The sequence below is a fragment of the Narcine bancroftii genome, chromosome 3 (assembly GCF_036971445.1).
Source record: "Narcine bancroftii isolate sNarBan1 chromosome 3, sNarBan1.hap1, whole genome shotgun sequence".
Lineage (NCBI taxonomy): Eukaryota > Metazoa > Chordata > Chondrichthyes > Torpediniformes > Narcinidae > Narcine > Narcine bancroftii.
In genome coordinates, this window is record NC_091471.1 from 365,918,118 (window position 1) to 365,934,401 (window position 16,284).

General features: G+C 38.2%; 1 protein-coding gene and 1 long non-coding RNA gene across 9 annotated transcripts in view; one reads left to right on the forward strand and one right to left on the reverse strand.

Annotated features, from left to right (window-relative positions):
• Positions 1 to 16,284, forward strand: part of abca5 (ATP-binding cassette, sub-family A (ABC1), member 5) — a 96,598-nt gene that overhangs the window by 15,214 nt on the left and 65,100 nt on the right. For 7 of the 8 annotated variants that reach the window (XR_011354949.1, XM_069930190.1, XM_069930189.1 and 4 more), the window contains 5 exons: positions 1,867 to 2,093; positions 4,064 to 4,205; positions 8,207 to 8,395; positions 9,608 to 9,755; positions 14,472 to 14,643. Coding sequence is in view for 7 of the 8 variants with exons in the window: in XM_069930190.1 (XP_069786291.1) it covers positions 1,867 to 2,093; positions 4,064 to 4,205; positions 8,207 to 8,395; positions 9,608 to 9,755; positions 14,472 to 14,643 (878 nt within the window). In the remaining variant the exon portion in view is untranslated. The remainder of the gene's footprint in view (positions 1 to 1,866; positions 2,094 to 4,063; positions 4,206 to 8,206; positions 8,396 to 9,607; positions 9,756 to 14,471; positions 14,644 to 16,284) is intronic. The other variant, XM_069930192.1, reaches the window with a different exon arrangement.
• Positions 12,567 to 16,284, reverse strand: part of LOC138759565 (uncharacterized) — a 77,856-nt gene continuing 74,138 nt past the window's right edge. Inside the window, exon 5 of the long non-coding RNA XR_011354954.1 lies at positions 12,567 to 15,192. This is a non-coding gene — a long non-coding RNA (uncharacterized lncRNA). The remainder of the gene's footprint in view (positions 15,193 to 16,284) is intronic.

The following is a 16,284-nucleotide window of genomic DNA, read 5'->3' on the forward strand; positions in this document are numbered from 1 at the left end:
TAAGCTTGGAATACTTAAACAGATTGGTGATGAGAATAGAAACAAACTTCTTCTATCATCCAAATGTTGGAGAGAAGATTTGGAGGTGAAGCCCAGGACGAAGACCACAGTGAGCCACACAGGCTGATGCATGGACAACAAAGAAAAGAAGACTCAAAATGGCGGAAGGACGTTTTGAATACAAAGAATCAGAAGGTTGATATATTCCGTCTTGCCCATAATATAACAGATCCTGGAATAAAGAAACACAAGTAATATGTTCAATTGGTTGAAAGAACTGCTGACCTCAAGCTGTTCTCATTCACTACAACCCAGAGAAAGAAGTGGCTCTCAGGGTTGATGCTTCACCAGTAGGTTGAAGTGTGGTGTTGTCACAGTATACCTCCTGCTCTTTGACGGCTAGTGAACGTAATTATGCACAACTTGAAAAAGAAGTACTTGCATAATATTTGGTCTCAAGTGATTTCACCAATACTTGCATGGTAGGAAGTTCTCCTTTGTAACAGACAACAAGCCACTGAGTTTAATTTTAGGCCCTAAAGAAGACATTTCGGTGCTAGCTGCAACAAGAATTCAGAGGTGGGCTGTGCAGCTCACCACATACGTTTACAACCTGCAAAATAAAACAAACATGATGATGTCTTTATTACGGTTTGTAACTGGACAGCAGATGCTACAGATATTAGTCAAGATCAATATCAGCAAAGTTGTACGGAAAGAAGCTACATGGTCAAACATCCTATATTTTACGTTGAATGGATGGCCTGAGGTTGTCTCTATTCCTCCCAAACTAAAAGCTTATTGTACACAATGCAATGAAATATCAATCGAAGAAGGTTGTTCATTGTGGGGAACCAGGATCATCATTCCCAAGAAATGGCAAGCTGCCATATTATCAGAACTTAACCACAATCACCCAGGGATGGTCCGAATGAAAGCCCTGGTACGTATGCATGTCTGGTGGCCGTCAATTGAACAGATAGTGAGAAGATGTTACATTTGTCAGGAGATGCAGCCCAAAGCTCCTCAAGCTGAAGCTAACCCATGGAATTAATTGGCCATCATGACCATGGCACAGGATTCACGTGGATTCGCTGATTCGTTTATAGGTGAAAATTACCTTATTGTTGTCCATGCACATTCTAAATGGCCAGTAGTGTCACACATGTGGACAACAACCACAGACCAGACAATTGAGAGACTACGAATTTTGTTCATGGTATATGGATTACCTATGGAACTCGTCTCCGATAATGGATCGCAATTTGTATCAGACGCTTTTAAAGTGCTCTGTGATTAGTAAGGATTACTTCAGGTAGGGGGAGGAAAAAAGGGTGAGAACCTCTGCTCTAGACCTAATTGTTATTGAAATATTTTGCTTGAGGGAAAAAATAGTCTTTGGCCCATTTCCTTTGGAGTTATGAAACTGAACAAAACAACTCAATGAGGTACAATTAAAACAGTGGTTTTCAACCTTTTTCTTTCCACTCACATACCACCTGAAGTAATTCCTTACTCATCACAGAGCACCTAGGGCATAGGGTTCACTTTGTGGTACGTGAGTGGAAAGAAAAAGGTTGAAAATCACTGGCTTAAATAAATTGCAGGTCTTTGACAGGCACTGTTCAATATCCTGAGAAAATTGGCCAATTTAACAATCAAATTCTGGCCATTGTGTGGATTAACCAATGAATTTTGACTTCCATGTAAAATATTTACTTTAGCATAGTTGTAACTTGATGGGTTAAAGATGCATATAAAGTAATTTATAAGAAACTTTTTTTATAAATGTTTTGCATGCAATTAGTCATATAGTAATTTCCACTATATTCATGCAGATTATCTTACAGAAATTTCTGCTTTCAGACACAATCCAACTATTCCGTATGGAAAGATATCATGCCTCTGCAAGTACAGATGATGGGGTTACCAAGTCATGTTGGTGCAGACATCTTTTCCCATCTTGTCACTTCTCTCTACTTCGTTATTGCTTTTGTGCCATTTGTCAATTTTCTGCTGATTAATCTTGTAACAGAGAAAAAGGAAGTGAAAGAGGTGATGAAGGTGATGGGACTGTATGACTCTGCTTTCTGGTGAGCCAAAACTGTTTCTTGAACTAGTTGTAGAAAATGTTGTGTAAATTTATTCACTGGGCTTCTGGTTCATTGTTTTTGAATCAGTGAAAAAATGCAATGATTGACAAAATAAATTTGCCACAGAATTTAAGCTTAGGTTTGTTTAACTTTTTTCATGACCAATAATGCCATCGCGGTTTGAAAGAAAGGCATTTGGAGTAAAGCAAGCATTTTTCCTTAGAGAGGGTGATGAAGAACATTAAGATTATACGTGTAAATTCTATGCCAAATCAAGGACAGAAAAATTTCATTAAATTGCTGTTCGAAAGCTTTGATGTTTTGGTCCCCAGGTATTGATTCAGTGCTCCCTCTAACATCTGGTGCTCCAGATACTGCACCCCTTGTAAATTTACCAGGGGCAGCAGAAAATAGAAGTAACCTCCTATCGTCTGGAAGAAGATTGGTGAAAGAAATGTGCTCTTCGGAGGGTTTTAATGAGTTTTATGGGAGAGGTTATAGGTCATTGGCAGCTGAAGACTCAACTGAAAATGCAATGATTTAAAAATCTGAGAAGCTAGGAATAAAGGTTTGCACGCATCTGTTGTGGAGCTAGAGGAGATTGAAGAAAAGATGACTTGAGACTGGATGAATTTAATAGCAAGGGAGAGAATTCAAAATACAACCACCTTACTAAATAAGAGACCAGACATTGTCGTGAAATTGACTTTTTAAACTTTTAAATTATAAATAATGAAAGCACAAGAGAACGTAGGTTAAGGGTGAAAAGCGAAATGTTGAAGGTAAACATATGGGGAACTTCTTCACTCAGAGGGGGATGAGAATGTGGACCATGCTGCCAGTGGAGGTGGTAAGGCGAGTTTGATTTCAACATTTTAGGACAGGTTATAGAGAGTAATGGTCCAGATGGGACTAGGCCAAAAGGCCGCCTTCTGTGCTAGTGTTCTATGGTTCTACACGATTGTTATGGCCTGTTCTAAAGTGGTTTGCTGGATTTGACAGCTCTCATGTGACAAGGGTGTCCCTATTAAAATGAAGACTCGCTGTGCACAGAAAATTATGGTAGTACCTCTCATTCAAATGCAGAAATTTAATAACACGGTGTACAGAAATGGGAGGGCAACAAGCTCTCACTGTTGAGAACTGCATCTTTACAATTTCTAGATTTCCACACATCTGCCCTCACTTGAAGTTGCATTTAAATTTGTGCCTCCAGAGATGTTGCTCAACTTGCTGAATTCTTCCAGCAGTTTATTTTTGTGCTTCAGATTCCCATATCTGCTGTGTCGTGTCTCCTTAATGGAGAACAATTTCTGGCAATTTTTGAGAAAAAATTGATTGGTTGCAGCTGACATCACGAAAAATATGATTTCTAAAACAAACAGTAATATCTTAATTTTCACTTCAATTTTTTAAATTCATGCAATAAAAATGAAAGGGAGACTTCAAAATTGGTATGTGTATCAATGGTTTTATTGCACTAATAATGGTAAAGTCAAATTTTTTGGAGATAAAGGCATGTCGTTATCTTTTAATATTTAAGAAGAATTTGTGCAGGTACGTGGATGGGAGAGGTATGGAGGGCAATGGACTGGGTGCAGGTCAGTGGGACTGGGCAGAAAAATGGTTCAACACAGGCTAGAAGGGCTGAAGGGGCCTATTTCTATGCTGGAATGTTCTGTGGTTCAATGAAACAAGCTCGTACTAATCCAGAACCAAGCCAGTGATAACTGATGTCATCTTCATGGATACAACTCTTGCCTTTTCCAACCAAGTTTGATTTTATTTTCAGCAGATATTTTAAAAAAGTACACAGAATAAAATATGTGGCAAGCTTTGAAATAAAATTGAAGCTCAAGAATTTTGAGAAGTTCACAACTAAATTTTTGCCAAAGATATTCTAAATCTAGCAAATTTGCTGTGTGCTTTTTGAAAGAATGGCTGGATTAACTGTCCTTTTGTTTTGTCAGGTTGTCCTGGGGCTTCTTGTATATAATGCTAATCTTCATCCTATCCTTGGTGATGGCAATCATTTCTACTCAGACATCTCTTTTTCCAAGAAGCAGCTTACTGATCATCTTTCCTTTGTTGTTTCTTTTTGGAATATCTATTGTAAGTTGTAACCCAGTTATATATTGATTAGTAATGGTTTAAAAAAAAATGCTTAGAATATAAATATTGTATTAATTTGCATTCTCTGTCCTCAAGAAATTTTAAAAATTGTAAGATTCTATAAATGTTCTGTTATTCACTGGTCAGATTAATGCAAGAAAAATTGGGAATGTCTTATTTTTGAGATATTTGATACAGGAAGCTGCACAAAGAATTGTTGCAGGCAGCTTTGGAATACACTGTTTTAACTTTTGTATAATTGTCAGAATGGTGGATGGCAGAAATGGTTGTCTCTTGTTTAATTTCATCAGTGGAAGACCCAGCTCTGTACTTATTTGACAGATATTGCTCTGTGACTAGTGGAGTTCGTCAGGGATCGGTCCTCGGTCCACTATTGTTTGTTATATATATTAACGATCTGGAAGTAGGGGTGGAGAATTGGATAAGCAAGTTTGCGGATGATACAAAGATTTGTGGTGTTGTGGACAGTGAGGTAGATTACCGTAGATTAAAAGGTGATTTAGGAAGGCTGGAGGTGTGGGCTGAGAAATGGCTGATGGAATTTAATACAGATAAGTGTGAGGTGTTACATTTTGGAAAGGCAAATCTAAATAGGTCATATGCATTAAATGGTAGGCTATTGAGATGAGCAGAGCAACAAAGGGATTTAGGAGTTGTGGTAAATAGTACCCTCAAGGCTGATACTCAGGTAGATGGTGTGGTGAAGAAGGCATTTGGAATGCCTCATAAATCGAGTATTGAATTCAAGAGTAGGGAGGTTATGATGAAATTGTACAAGGAATGGTGAGGCCAAATTTGGAGTACTGTGTACAGTTTTGGTCACCAAATTATAGGAAAGATATAAACAAAATAGAGAGAGTGCAGAGAAGGTTCACGAGAATGTTGACAGGATTTCAAGGTTTGAGTTACAGGGAAAGGTTGTGCAGACTGGGGCTTTTTTCTCTGGAGCGTCGAAGATTGAGAGGGGACTTGATAGAGGTGTTTAAGTTTTTAAAAGGGACAGACAGAGTAAACGTGGATAGGCTTTTTCAATTAAGAGTGGGGGAGATTCAAACTAGAGGACATGGTTTAAGATTGAAGGGGGAAAATTATAAGGGGAACATGAGGGGAAATTTCTTTACGCAAAGGGTGGTAGGGATGTGGAATGAGCTTCCGACAGACGTGGTCGAGGCGGGATCATTGTTTACATTTAAAGAAAGACTGGATAGTTACATGGAGAGGAGAGGACTGGAGGGGTATGGACCGGGTGCTGGTCAGTGAGACTAGGAGGGTGGGGATTTGTTACGGCATGGACTAGTAGGGCCGAACTGACCTGTTCTGTGCTGTAAGTGGTTATATGGTTATATGGTAATATATGTAGCAAGAAGCCTTTATCATCTGACATCATTCTTTAAACTTTAAAAATGTCCCTGGATTATTTATCACAAATATTTTTTCCAAAATTCTGATGCAGATTTATGAAGAGGAATTAACTTTAATAATGTTTGAGCCATATCTGTGCCAGTTTTTTTTTTGGTGGAGCTATCCTGTGGGCATTATTTATCTTTTATTCCTCTTGAATCTTGATTTTTTTTTTCCCTTTCAGGAATTGAACTTCAATAACATTTTCATCCATTTCTACCAACCCATTGCAACAAACTGTTGGCAATTTAGAATTGTGTCCAAAAAAGTCATATATAAAGTCCCACGTTCACATCACCCATCTTTGGCAATATGATTTCCTTTGCATCAGCTTCATGTGTCTCGCTTTCATTTTTTAATATATTGATAGTCTGAGTTGTTAATTGCAGCTATTTGTGTCAGTCTGCATCATTCCTCTTGCTCATAGAAATGTGCATCACAGAATGGTTTCCTCACCACATTGGCCAAAGCACTCATCCCAATTATGCATGAGAGAGCAAGAGAAAATTCAAGAGGAAGTTGATTAGCTTGGACCATTTCAGAAAGAAGGGGAGACTGGATTTGATTTTGTTTTACCCTGAAAGATAAGATTTGGGAGATAGCAAGCTTCTTTTTTCCCCCTGATGAGGGTGTACAAACAGGCACAAGATGAGAGGTAAGCCATTTGGAAGGGATCAGAGAGAATTTTTTTTCCTGAAAGCAACTGGAATCTAGGGGGAAAAAAGAAGCTTGCTATCTCCCAAATCTTATCTTTCAGGGTAAAACAAAATCAAATCCAGTCTCCCCTTCTTTCTGAAATGGTCCAAGCTAATCAACTTCCTCTTGAATTTTCTCTTGCTCTCTCATGCATAATTGCATTCTTCCCCTGGTTTGGCGACTGTTCCAAGTGTGACCAAATCGAGTTTGTAATATGACATCCTTAGCTCTTGTATTCTATATCATAGCTGAGGAAGGCAACTGTCTCCTGTGCCTTCTTTGTCACCTGTGCTACCACTTGTAGGCATTTGTTCCTCTGTTCATCAGCACTTCCTAGAGCCCTACCATTTACTGTTTAAGTCCTACTTTTTGTTTTATTCCTTCCAAAAATATACCACGCTTGTCAAAATTAAATTACTTCTTTCAATTTTCCAGCTGATCTTTATCACGCCTTGGACAATCTTCTATGCCACCAATTTTTGTATGTTAAGATGTCTGGAAACATTGCTTGTTCGTTTATTTTCTCTTTCCAGTTTACATATCCAGCAACCAATTCCTTATGTTTTGTCCACTTTATTTTTTGGTCATTCCATATCCTTGTTTTGAATATCTTATTAAATATTATAACTGGAATCAAAGCCAACAGGATAGCTTCTACAAAAAGCTGGCTGATTTATTTGCAAGGCTCAAACCAGGTAAATTAGAAGGAAGTGTTTTTATACTTGTATACAAAAGATATGGAATTGACAATTAATTGAGAAGAACTTGCAGGACTGTAAACCCTAAAGGCCCTCTGCTGATGTATGATGAACAATGCTTCATAAGCATTTTTAATATCGTTATGTTACCCCTTATCCACTAATTCTTCTTTTCCTTTCTTCCTCATGTCTTTACTAATTTCCCCTTGTGTGTCCATTATGTTTGCTTTATCTTCTCAATGTGGCAAGAAGATCAATATTCAAACAATAGCTTCAATAAAATTTCTTCTGACTTCCTTATTGGATTTATCATTGATTCTCTTGCATTTATAACCCTTGGCATTTTAGATTCTTAAGGGCTTTATTACATTGCTATTTTTGATCTTTTGGTGTGCCTGGAACTTAGAAAAATAGAAATGAGTAGTCCATTCAGCCCTTTGACTGTCTCCCCATTTAGTATAATCATAGCCAATCCCCTGTCTCTACACCATAATGCACATTGTTCTCCATCTCCCTTGCATTAGGGCCATGTTAATTACTCTTCACTTCAGGCTCATTTTCAAAGCAGTGTATTACCTTTATATTCCTCAAACCAACTGCTTCATGAGCATATATTAAAATGTATTTATTAATATACACATATTCAGCAAGTTTACCAGCGTGAGTTATTGTAATCTTTCTGCTTCTAACAAATATTTGTTATCTGCATGGAATTGGAAATTGTTTTTAACCTTTGCAAGTCTTTGTTGAATATGCTCTGGATCATCACTTAGTCTAGTCCTTGCTTTCAGTTAATACTGTCCTGTTTTCTGTTTTGTTGCCAGCTTGCTACCTAATGCATTATTTGTACCCGTTCTCTATTTTGAAAATCCAAGTTTAAAAACATCTATTTAATTACTTTTTTGTCTTAAATAATGCATTAAATTTTCTCAGGTTTACTGTATGGCAATCATAGATGACCATTTATATTTTCAATTTCATGATGTAGTTTGCATCTTTAAGTCAACATTCCATTATCTTTATAACCTTAAATGTTAATCATATTGGTTAAAATTCTCTCAGCCTGGTTATAAAATTTAGGAATATTATTGGGTGCTTTGCCCCCTGAGTTTGTTTGTGCAACTCTCAGTTGCTCAGCAAGTCAATTTTCTTATAATTTTGAAATATAAATGTTTCCTTCCACAGATTCCCTTTTCGTTTCTGCTGACCCCACTTTTTAAGAACCAGAAGATTGCTGGCTTGGTTGGATCGCTAATGCTGATGGGTTTTGGATTATTTAGCCTTCTCACTGTGCTGATTAGCGATTTTCCAGTGTCTGCTGTGTGGCTGCTTTGTTTGTTCTCCCCTAGTGCCTTAGCCATTGGGATTTCACAGGTATTCAGAAAAGGGAAATAATTTAATTGGGAAGATATGAGTTAACTGCATACACTTTTCATTATTCTGTTGGACACCTACTTTAAGTAAAGTCAGAATAAAAGATTTAAAACCAGGCCAGCTCGTTAAAATAGCCTCAACCTCATGATGTTACAGCTGCCCAAGCTTTCCAATTGTCTGCTTCATCCTCCACATACCATGCAAATTGAATGAAGTGGACATGCCAAGAGCAGCTCCAAAGTTGTCACTCTTTTGAAGTGGCATCATGGGACATGCATGCTTTTAAAAAAAAAAAGAGAGAGAAGTATTGTTGTGGATATAGCTAAATTATCCTACAACCGGATCAAAAACCCCATGTCGTCATAAACTTGGAGTCAGGAATGGCACAGCACATTTGAATAAAGGCATTGCTAAAGATTTGCAGTTATCATCAGCTGAGAGTATCGAGCCTTTAACATTTTATATTCCTCCTGAGGTTCCAATCATCATAAAAGATGGATGTAACCAATTGGACACGAATTTCATTTGTGTCATGTGATATCGATAAACCTCTAGTAAGGCAGCAAAGTGTCTCTCTACCCCAAGTAATTCTAGTATTATGTAGAGGAGGCAAAAAGATGGTGTTGTAATGAGTGAGGAGGAGAGTCTTGGGCTTCAGAATATTGCTCAGTTTCTATGTCGAGCAAAGAATTGGAAAATAGAATTTAATCCTGAGAGATGATGCATTTTCGAATGTCAAATGATGGGAGGACATGCACTGAGACTCCTGGTTCTGGACATCTCACCCGGGGGAGACGTTAACTTCTTCCAGTTGAGTCCTGTCCAAAATTTGCACATTTTAGTGAGATTGCCTCTTACTCTTCCCAGGCTTTGTTTTTAATCTCTCCTCATGACTAATCCACCATCTCGGGAATCGATGCTTACCCCTTCAGCACTGGTGGATGATGCTCATATTATTTCTAACATTCATCACTAAATGAAACTAAATGGCCAAAGTGCATCAAATGTTTCCTGCTTGTAAAGCCTATTCTAATTATGCACTTACATTAGTGTGATACTGGTTGCTGGCAAGGTCTTTCTATTCAATCTCCTGATGATATGCCAGAAACTGAAGCAGATATTTTGGTCTCCAGAAATGAACAATGTGACCTATTGTAAATTTAATTCTTCCTGGATTATATTTTAATTATGATTTTTTTTTTTAAAATCCAGGTTGTTCTTCTTGAAGCCCTTGGTGACGGTGCTCAGCTCTCAAATCTGTCAGCAAGCCCATTCCCCTTGTACATCCCTTTCTTCATGCTTATCCTAGACAGTTTTCTCTATTTGCTTGTGGCTATATATCTTGATCAAGTCCTCCCAGGTACATATTAAATACATTGTTTTCATCTTTCAAGTACATCAGATCCGATAATATTTTGTTTTCTGAAGTTGCTTGAAGAAATTGCTAAGAGCACATTACTATTTGAACAATTCACTTTTTAATACCTTATTATTTGAGGCAAGTAGAGATATTTGTGATTTATAGAAGTGTTTTGCACTTGTTGACTATGATGTCCATCTCTCCTAATCTCTTTGCCTGCATTTGGCTCTTAATTGCTCTAAACCAGTGTTTCTCACCCTTTTTCCCCCCACTCTTGTACCACCTGAAGTAATCCCTTACTAACCACATCCTGGACTCTGTGCTCTGCGGTTAGTAAGGGATTACTTATGATGGCATGTGAGTGGGGGGAGAAAAAGTTGAGAACCATTGGTCTAAGAATTTCTTAACAAAGTATCTGTCCAATAGTATAATTGTATCTGCCACATCATCATCTCAATTCAACCTTTTCCGTGAGAAAAAAAAGCCCCTTTAAATTCCTTTAACATTCCCCTCTACACTTTAACCCTACCCTGAAATTCTAGACTCTCTTTACCTGGGAAGAAGACTCCATGTGGTATAAGCCCCTGGAAAGATTGTGACGACCCGAGTCTATCACCATCCTATTAGTAATGGCTCTCTTACCATACTATCCCAGATTCTTGGAAGTGGTAGTTTCCCAATCATACTTCTGTGTTAGTCACCCCATATTGTGGATGGGAAGGACCACCCGAGTCAATGACTGGGATCAGAAAGACTAATCCTATACATGGTAGTTGGATGTGTCTGCCTTAGCAAATGTACATTCATGATTCGTGGATGGTTGGCCAAAGCAGGCAATTGACTGCTATTTATCCATCCTGGAATCAAACATTTTCCTTTACCTCGTATTTCTGTTAGAAGTCCCAATCTCCTCCTGCAATCAATTTATAAAGGTTCATTATGGATCCTTGATTTGGGGTTGCAGTGAGGTTCAGCAAAGGCTGTTGGGAGCAACCTGGCCTATTTGATTAGTCTCCTGGAGATCTGGTAATGTTGGGGTTCATGTTTTATGCTCAGTGTGACATGGAGGGGAGCACCTTGTTTAATGGCTATCAAGTTAGATATTGAATCTCATAGCCTGTGGTCAGGGCCTCTTTGAATTGTGATTTTTCCCCCACTGTCCTAGTGCCTCCTTGTCCAGTGGGTGCGTGACCTAATTATTTTTTTCCTTAAAGATTTTGAAAACAAAATATTTAAACATGATTTCACAAAATGGACTTTCAGAACTAATCTCTCTAATTTTTCCTGTTACCAAAGGCCCAGGCTAATGAGTCCCTCAAGTTCTCATTCTGAAGCTCCCCCATAACCTCTAAAGGCCTCTGACTGGCACCAAAGCTTTCACCTGATGCAGTCAATGCAAGTTTGGATCTCACACAAAGCAAGCACCTATTGGCTGGTTTGCATCTAATTTATCCAATCTGTAAAGTCCACTGGTTGTTGTGAAAAGAATCGTTCACCATCTGTTCAAGGTGCATTTATTTAAATCCGTTTTAAGCTTGCAAGTGGGAGAAATTTATGCTTAGTCAGAGGCATGAAGCAGCATTTTACCAATGTGAAGACACTCTCTTATCAGCACAGATAATGAGCATCGAATCAACCCTTGTTGTCATCACTGCGGTCAGCCCTTCCTTCATCTGTGTACTAGGAGGATGGAATGTCCTTGATTTCTCTACCAAAAACAGATTAACCATCTGCCTTTCTACATTCCTCAACAGAAATAGCACATTTGTGGTAAACAAGGGGACCTTAATTCTGATTACCACTGTCATGGAATTGATTCCCATGATACTCATTTTAAATGCATTTTAGTGGGTATCCAACGATCTCTAAATCTTTCCTTCATTGTCCAAAAGAGTTTACATAATATGCAATAGGTGCTGGAGTAGGCCAATTGGCCCATCAAGCCAGCACTGCCATTTATTGGATCATGGCTGATCTTTTTCTTTCAATAACTAATCCCAGCCTTATCCCCATAACCCTTAACTCCCCTGCCCACAAGAGCCTTATCCAACCCTCTCTTAAATCTAGCCAGCAAATCCGCCCCCACCACCCTCTGTGGCAATGCATTCCACAGATCCACAACTCTCTGGGTAAAAAAAAAATTCTCCTCATTTCTGTCTTAAATGGCCTTCCCTGTATTCTTAAAATATGCCCTCTAGTCCTATCATTGGGAACATGTACTCTGATTTCACCCTGTCAAGCCCTTTGATAATCCTAAATACCTCAATCATGTCTCCCCTCATCCTTCTAAACTCCATCGCATATGATCCCAATCTTTCTAACCTATCCGCATATGTCCCTTTTCTGTACTGTTTATTTTCCCACAGATCCTCCCATGGGCTTTAGCTCTATATTTATGTAAAAATTAGCCCTTTTATTCTCAACTCGTGTTTTTTCTTTCTATCATGTGAATACTGATCAACCTGTATAATTGATCCTTAAAGCCATCTTAGGTGCATCCAATATTTGCTTTATTTTATTAATTGTTCAGAAGAACAATTGTTCATTAGTATCTCAAATAATTGTAAGGTTTAATGCACAAGCCAGCAAATTTAACTGTAAAGTAATGATTGTTCAGATACCCCAGGCTCTGTTTTTAATTTATATGTCAGGATAGCTACATTGAACAAAAGAACTTAAATTTTCAAATCAATTGTAATGGTTGCTTTGCTCCTTTTACTTTAATAGTTTCTCTGTATCTAATTGAGTGATAATATCTCGTGGCACTTGTTGAATACAACAGCAATGAAACAGCATAGAACAATGGAAAAATACAGTTCTTGTAAATTTATTGCTTGATTTTGCATGATTAGTTTGTCTTTTATTGTATTCAAAACACTTTATTAAAAATTGCAAAGCCATCACAGAGAGACAGTCTGTTGGACAGAGTATTAAAATTCAATATCAGATAATTATAGTTGTATAATCATTCACCTGTTAAGAACTGGTGTGAGCATGCTGCAATAAAAAAAACATTTAAATAAGCTCCTGGGGGAGTAAGGCAGCATCTGTGGAGGGAAATAGTTGGCATTTCAGACCAAGAACCTTTGTCAGGGCTGGTGCAGATGTAGGGTCTCAATCTGAAATGTTGACTCATTTTCCTTCCACAAATACTATTTGACTCACTTAGTTCCTCTTACAGTTTTCTTTTTGATCCAGGTTCCAAAATCTGCAGTCTTCTGTGTCTCCATTTTACTGTGATGGGAATATTTGGACTCTGCCACAGAATGTAGATGGAGGGAAAAAGACTGACAAATGGAATTTAATTTGTAATCCACATCATGTTGCAGACTCCTAATATACTAAAGTTGTTGCAGGAGTATGAGATCACATATTTTTATAGGTGAAATTAGAAGGCAGACTACCTCAATGGAGCAATACTGCAATCGAGTACATAGGGATCTAGATCAGTGGTTCTCAACCTTTTTCTTTCCACTCACATACCACTTTAAGTATTCCCTATGCTGTAAGTGCTCTGTGATTAGTAAGGTAGTATGTGAGTGGAAAGAAAATGGTTGAAAACCACTGTTTTAATCATACCTCATTGACTCGTTTTGTGCATGGTTTCATATCTCCAAAGGAAATGGGCCAATGATAATTTTTCTCAAGCATAATATTTCAGTAACAATTGGGTCTAGAGCAGTGATTCTCAATCTTCCCTTCCCACTCACATGCCACCTTAAGCAATCCCCTACACTTAGGTGGTACATGAGTGGAAAGAAAAAGATTGAGAACCACTGATCTAGATGATATTCTGCATGAAACAGAAGTTAGCAGTAAGTGGAGAAAGGGGTTTGGAAGGCAAATGGTGGACAGTTCTTTTTTGCAAAAGGATTGCTCAGAAGTAGGGAGGCAGGGTACTGGTGAGGCTGCACCTAAATTAATATATCCTCTTTTGGTCCACTTATTTAAGAAAGGGTATACTAGTACTAGAGGTTGTCCAACCTCATACTCGAGCCTCATTCCTGAGATGAGAGAATTGTCATTTCACAAACAGCCATAAAGTTAAACCTGCGCACTTGGAGTTTAAAAAATTTAAGGGTGATCTTATTGAAAGAAGCAAGATCTCCAGGTTATATGACAGAGTAAATTTTGAGATGTTTTAACTAGAGCATAGTTACAGAACTGTGGAAGCAATCATTTAAAATTGAGGTGCCTAAGAATTTATTCACTGAGGCTGGTGAATCTAGAATTCTCCACAAAGGAGCTGGAGTACTGGAGTTTTTTAGATAAATCTTTGAAAGAGCATAGGGCTCGGGGCTGTGTGAGAATAACACAGAAGAGAAATTGAGGCCTTAGATCAGCCTTAATTATATTAATGGTGGGGCAATATTTTGATCCCAAATAGCCTGTTCCTGCCATTTTCTTGTACTTGTTTGTCCATTCGCTGAATGTTTTCAGCTTCCATTTAATGAGGAAAGCTGTGAAATAGTTTTGCTCAGTGTATACTTCAGTGTGGGATAAATCGTGCTGGATTTCACTATCTGCAACATTCATGAGCTAGGTCTACAATAGCTTTATTGTTGTTTTGCTCCTCAACGTGGTTTAAAATGTATTTAGGTTTTTGTTTATCACATTGGTGTAATACTACGTCATCAATTTGTATTTCTCAAGCTTTTAATATTTTTGTTTTGCACTCAGAATTTATAATTTGAAAATTCTTCTTCTTTTACTTAGGTGAATTTGGACAACGCCAACCTTTCTTCTATTTCCTTCAGCCTTCTTACTGGTTCCGAAAGGGGAAACATTATGATCAGATTGATTGTGAAAATGAACTTGCCCAAGGATCTTCATTTAGTGAGATTGGAGAAGCAGTACCTGCAGAGTTTAAAGGAAAGGAAGCAATCAGGTATGGATAGTATCCCAAAAATGTGACCGAATGACGAATTTGTCTGTCGTTTCTGGCATTAAGCTTGCATCGTTGTGGAAGTTGAAAAAGGTTTTTGATTCTGTTTTGGCACAAATGATTGAGGAAGGATTCCTGCTGATCTCTTTAACATGTCTTTCTGGATTCATATTGAACTGTGGAGACTGACGGTCAGTAAGTAAGAACACTACTTGTTATAGTTTCTGGAGGGCATCAAAGTGTGTTTGAAGAGTAATGTGAGTAGCGTTATAAATTAGAGTTTTGAAAGGAAGGAAAAACAAATGTGAGTCAACAAGGGATTGAAATGACCATTTTGGAATGCATTTCCATCAGGAGAAGATAGAAATCAAGACGGATTAAACAATTGTGATGATTACGTACAAGTGATGGAAAGTTCTCACGTTGTGCCCAGCAGCATTTGATCTGTGGTACTGAAGATGCCTTCAAGATGAGCTGTGTCTCTTGCCGTGTTCCATTGCAGTTGCAACACTGGCCAAGATCGAACGATGTGCAAAATTGCCCAGATATGTCCTGTTTACAAAAAAAAACACAAATCAAATCCAGCTAATTGACACCCAAGACTCTAAAAGTAAAGTGATAGAGGGTATCAGTGCTGTCTTATAACATGCCTGTTGATGCCCAAATTCAGTTTTGTCATGACCAATCAGCTGCTTCACCACAACCTTGGTCTGTACATAGACAAAAGGGCTGAATTCCTGAGATGAGGCGAGAATCATTGCCTTGATATTAAAGCAACATTTGATTGAATGTGCCATCAAGGAGCCTTAGCAAACAGAAGTCAAAAGGAAAACATGCCTTGTATTTCCTACAAAGGAAGGCAGTCATTACTATTGGCAGTCAATCTTTCTACCCCCTAGTACATCATTGCAGGTGTTAATCAAGGCAGTGTCAAAGGCCCAACTATATTCAAGCTGCATTATCTTTGACAAGAGTGGTGGGGATTTTTGCTGATGAGACTATTGTGTTCATTTCCATTCCATCACCTCAGCGAATACAGCAGGCCATGTCTGGCTGCAGCAAAACTGCGATAGCCTTCTGCTTGAGGCTGAGAACTGGCAACTGATATGCACTCCAGGTCATGGCCATTTCCAACAAAAAGCAGACTAATTACTGGCCTCTGGCATTGCTGTTACCCATTGGACATTTTCTGGCCTCCATTCTTAATAGAAGGATTGGAATTAACTTGAATTTTAATTCTTCTGCTTTTGGAAGCCTCATTTAGCCAGAGAGTGGTTAAAATGAGTAGATGTACAGTGATCAAAGTGAAGGGATAAGTTTTGCTAATTTAGATTTGGGGAGGGGGAGAGTGGTAAGGTTGGGTCAGGGGAGAAGGAGGAGGAGGAGAAGATCAGTGTAAGGCATGAACACTTGCCTACACCATTTGTATCACATGACGTTTCTTTATATTTTATCAATTTTAGTGGATTGGCCACCAGTTTCAACTTGTTCAAGAAAAAATGGAACTGTATAAGACAAAACATTTTTGTTGCACATAATCTGCCTTTTGTTGTTTATTTCATCAAATGTACCAATTTCTAATAGAATGTCATTGCTAGAAATGGTGACTAGGTCTGCTCAAATTATGTTTTCAAATCATGTAAA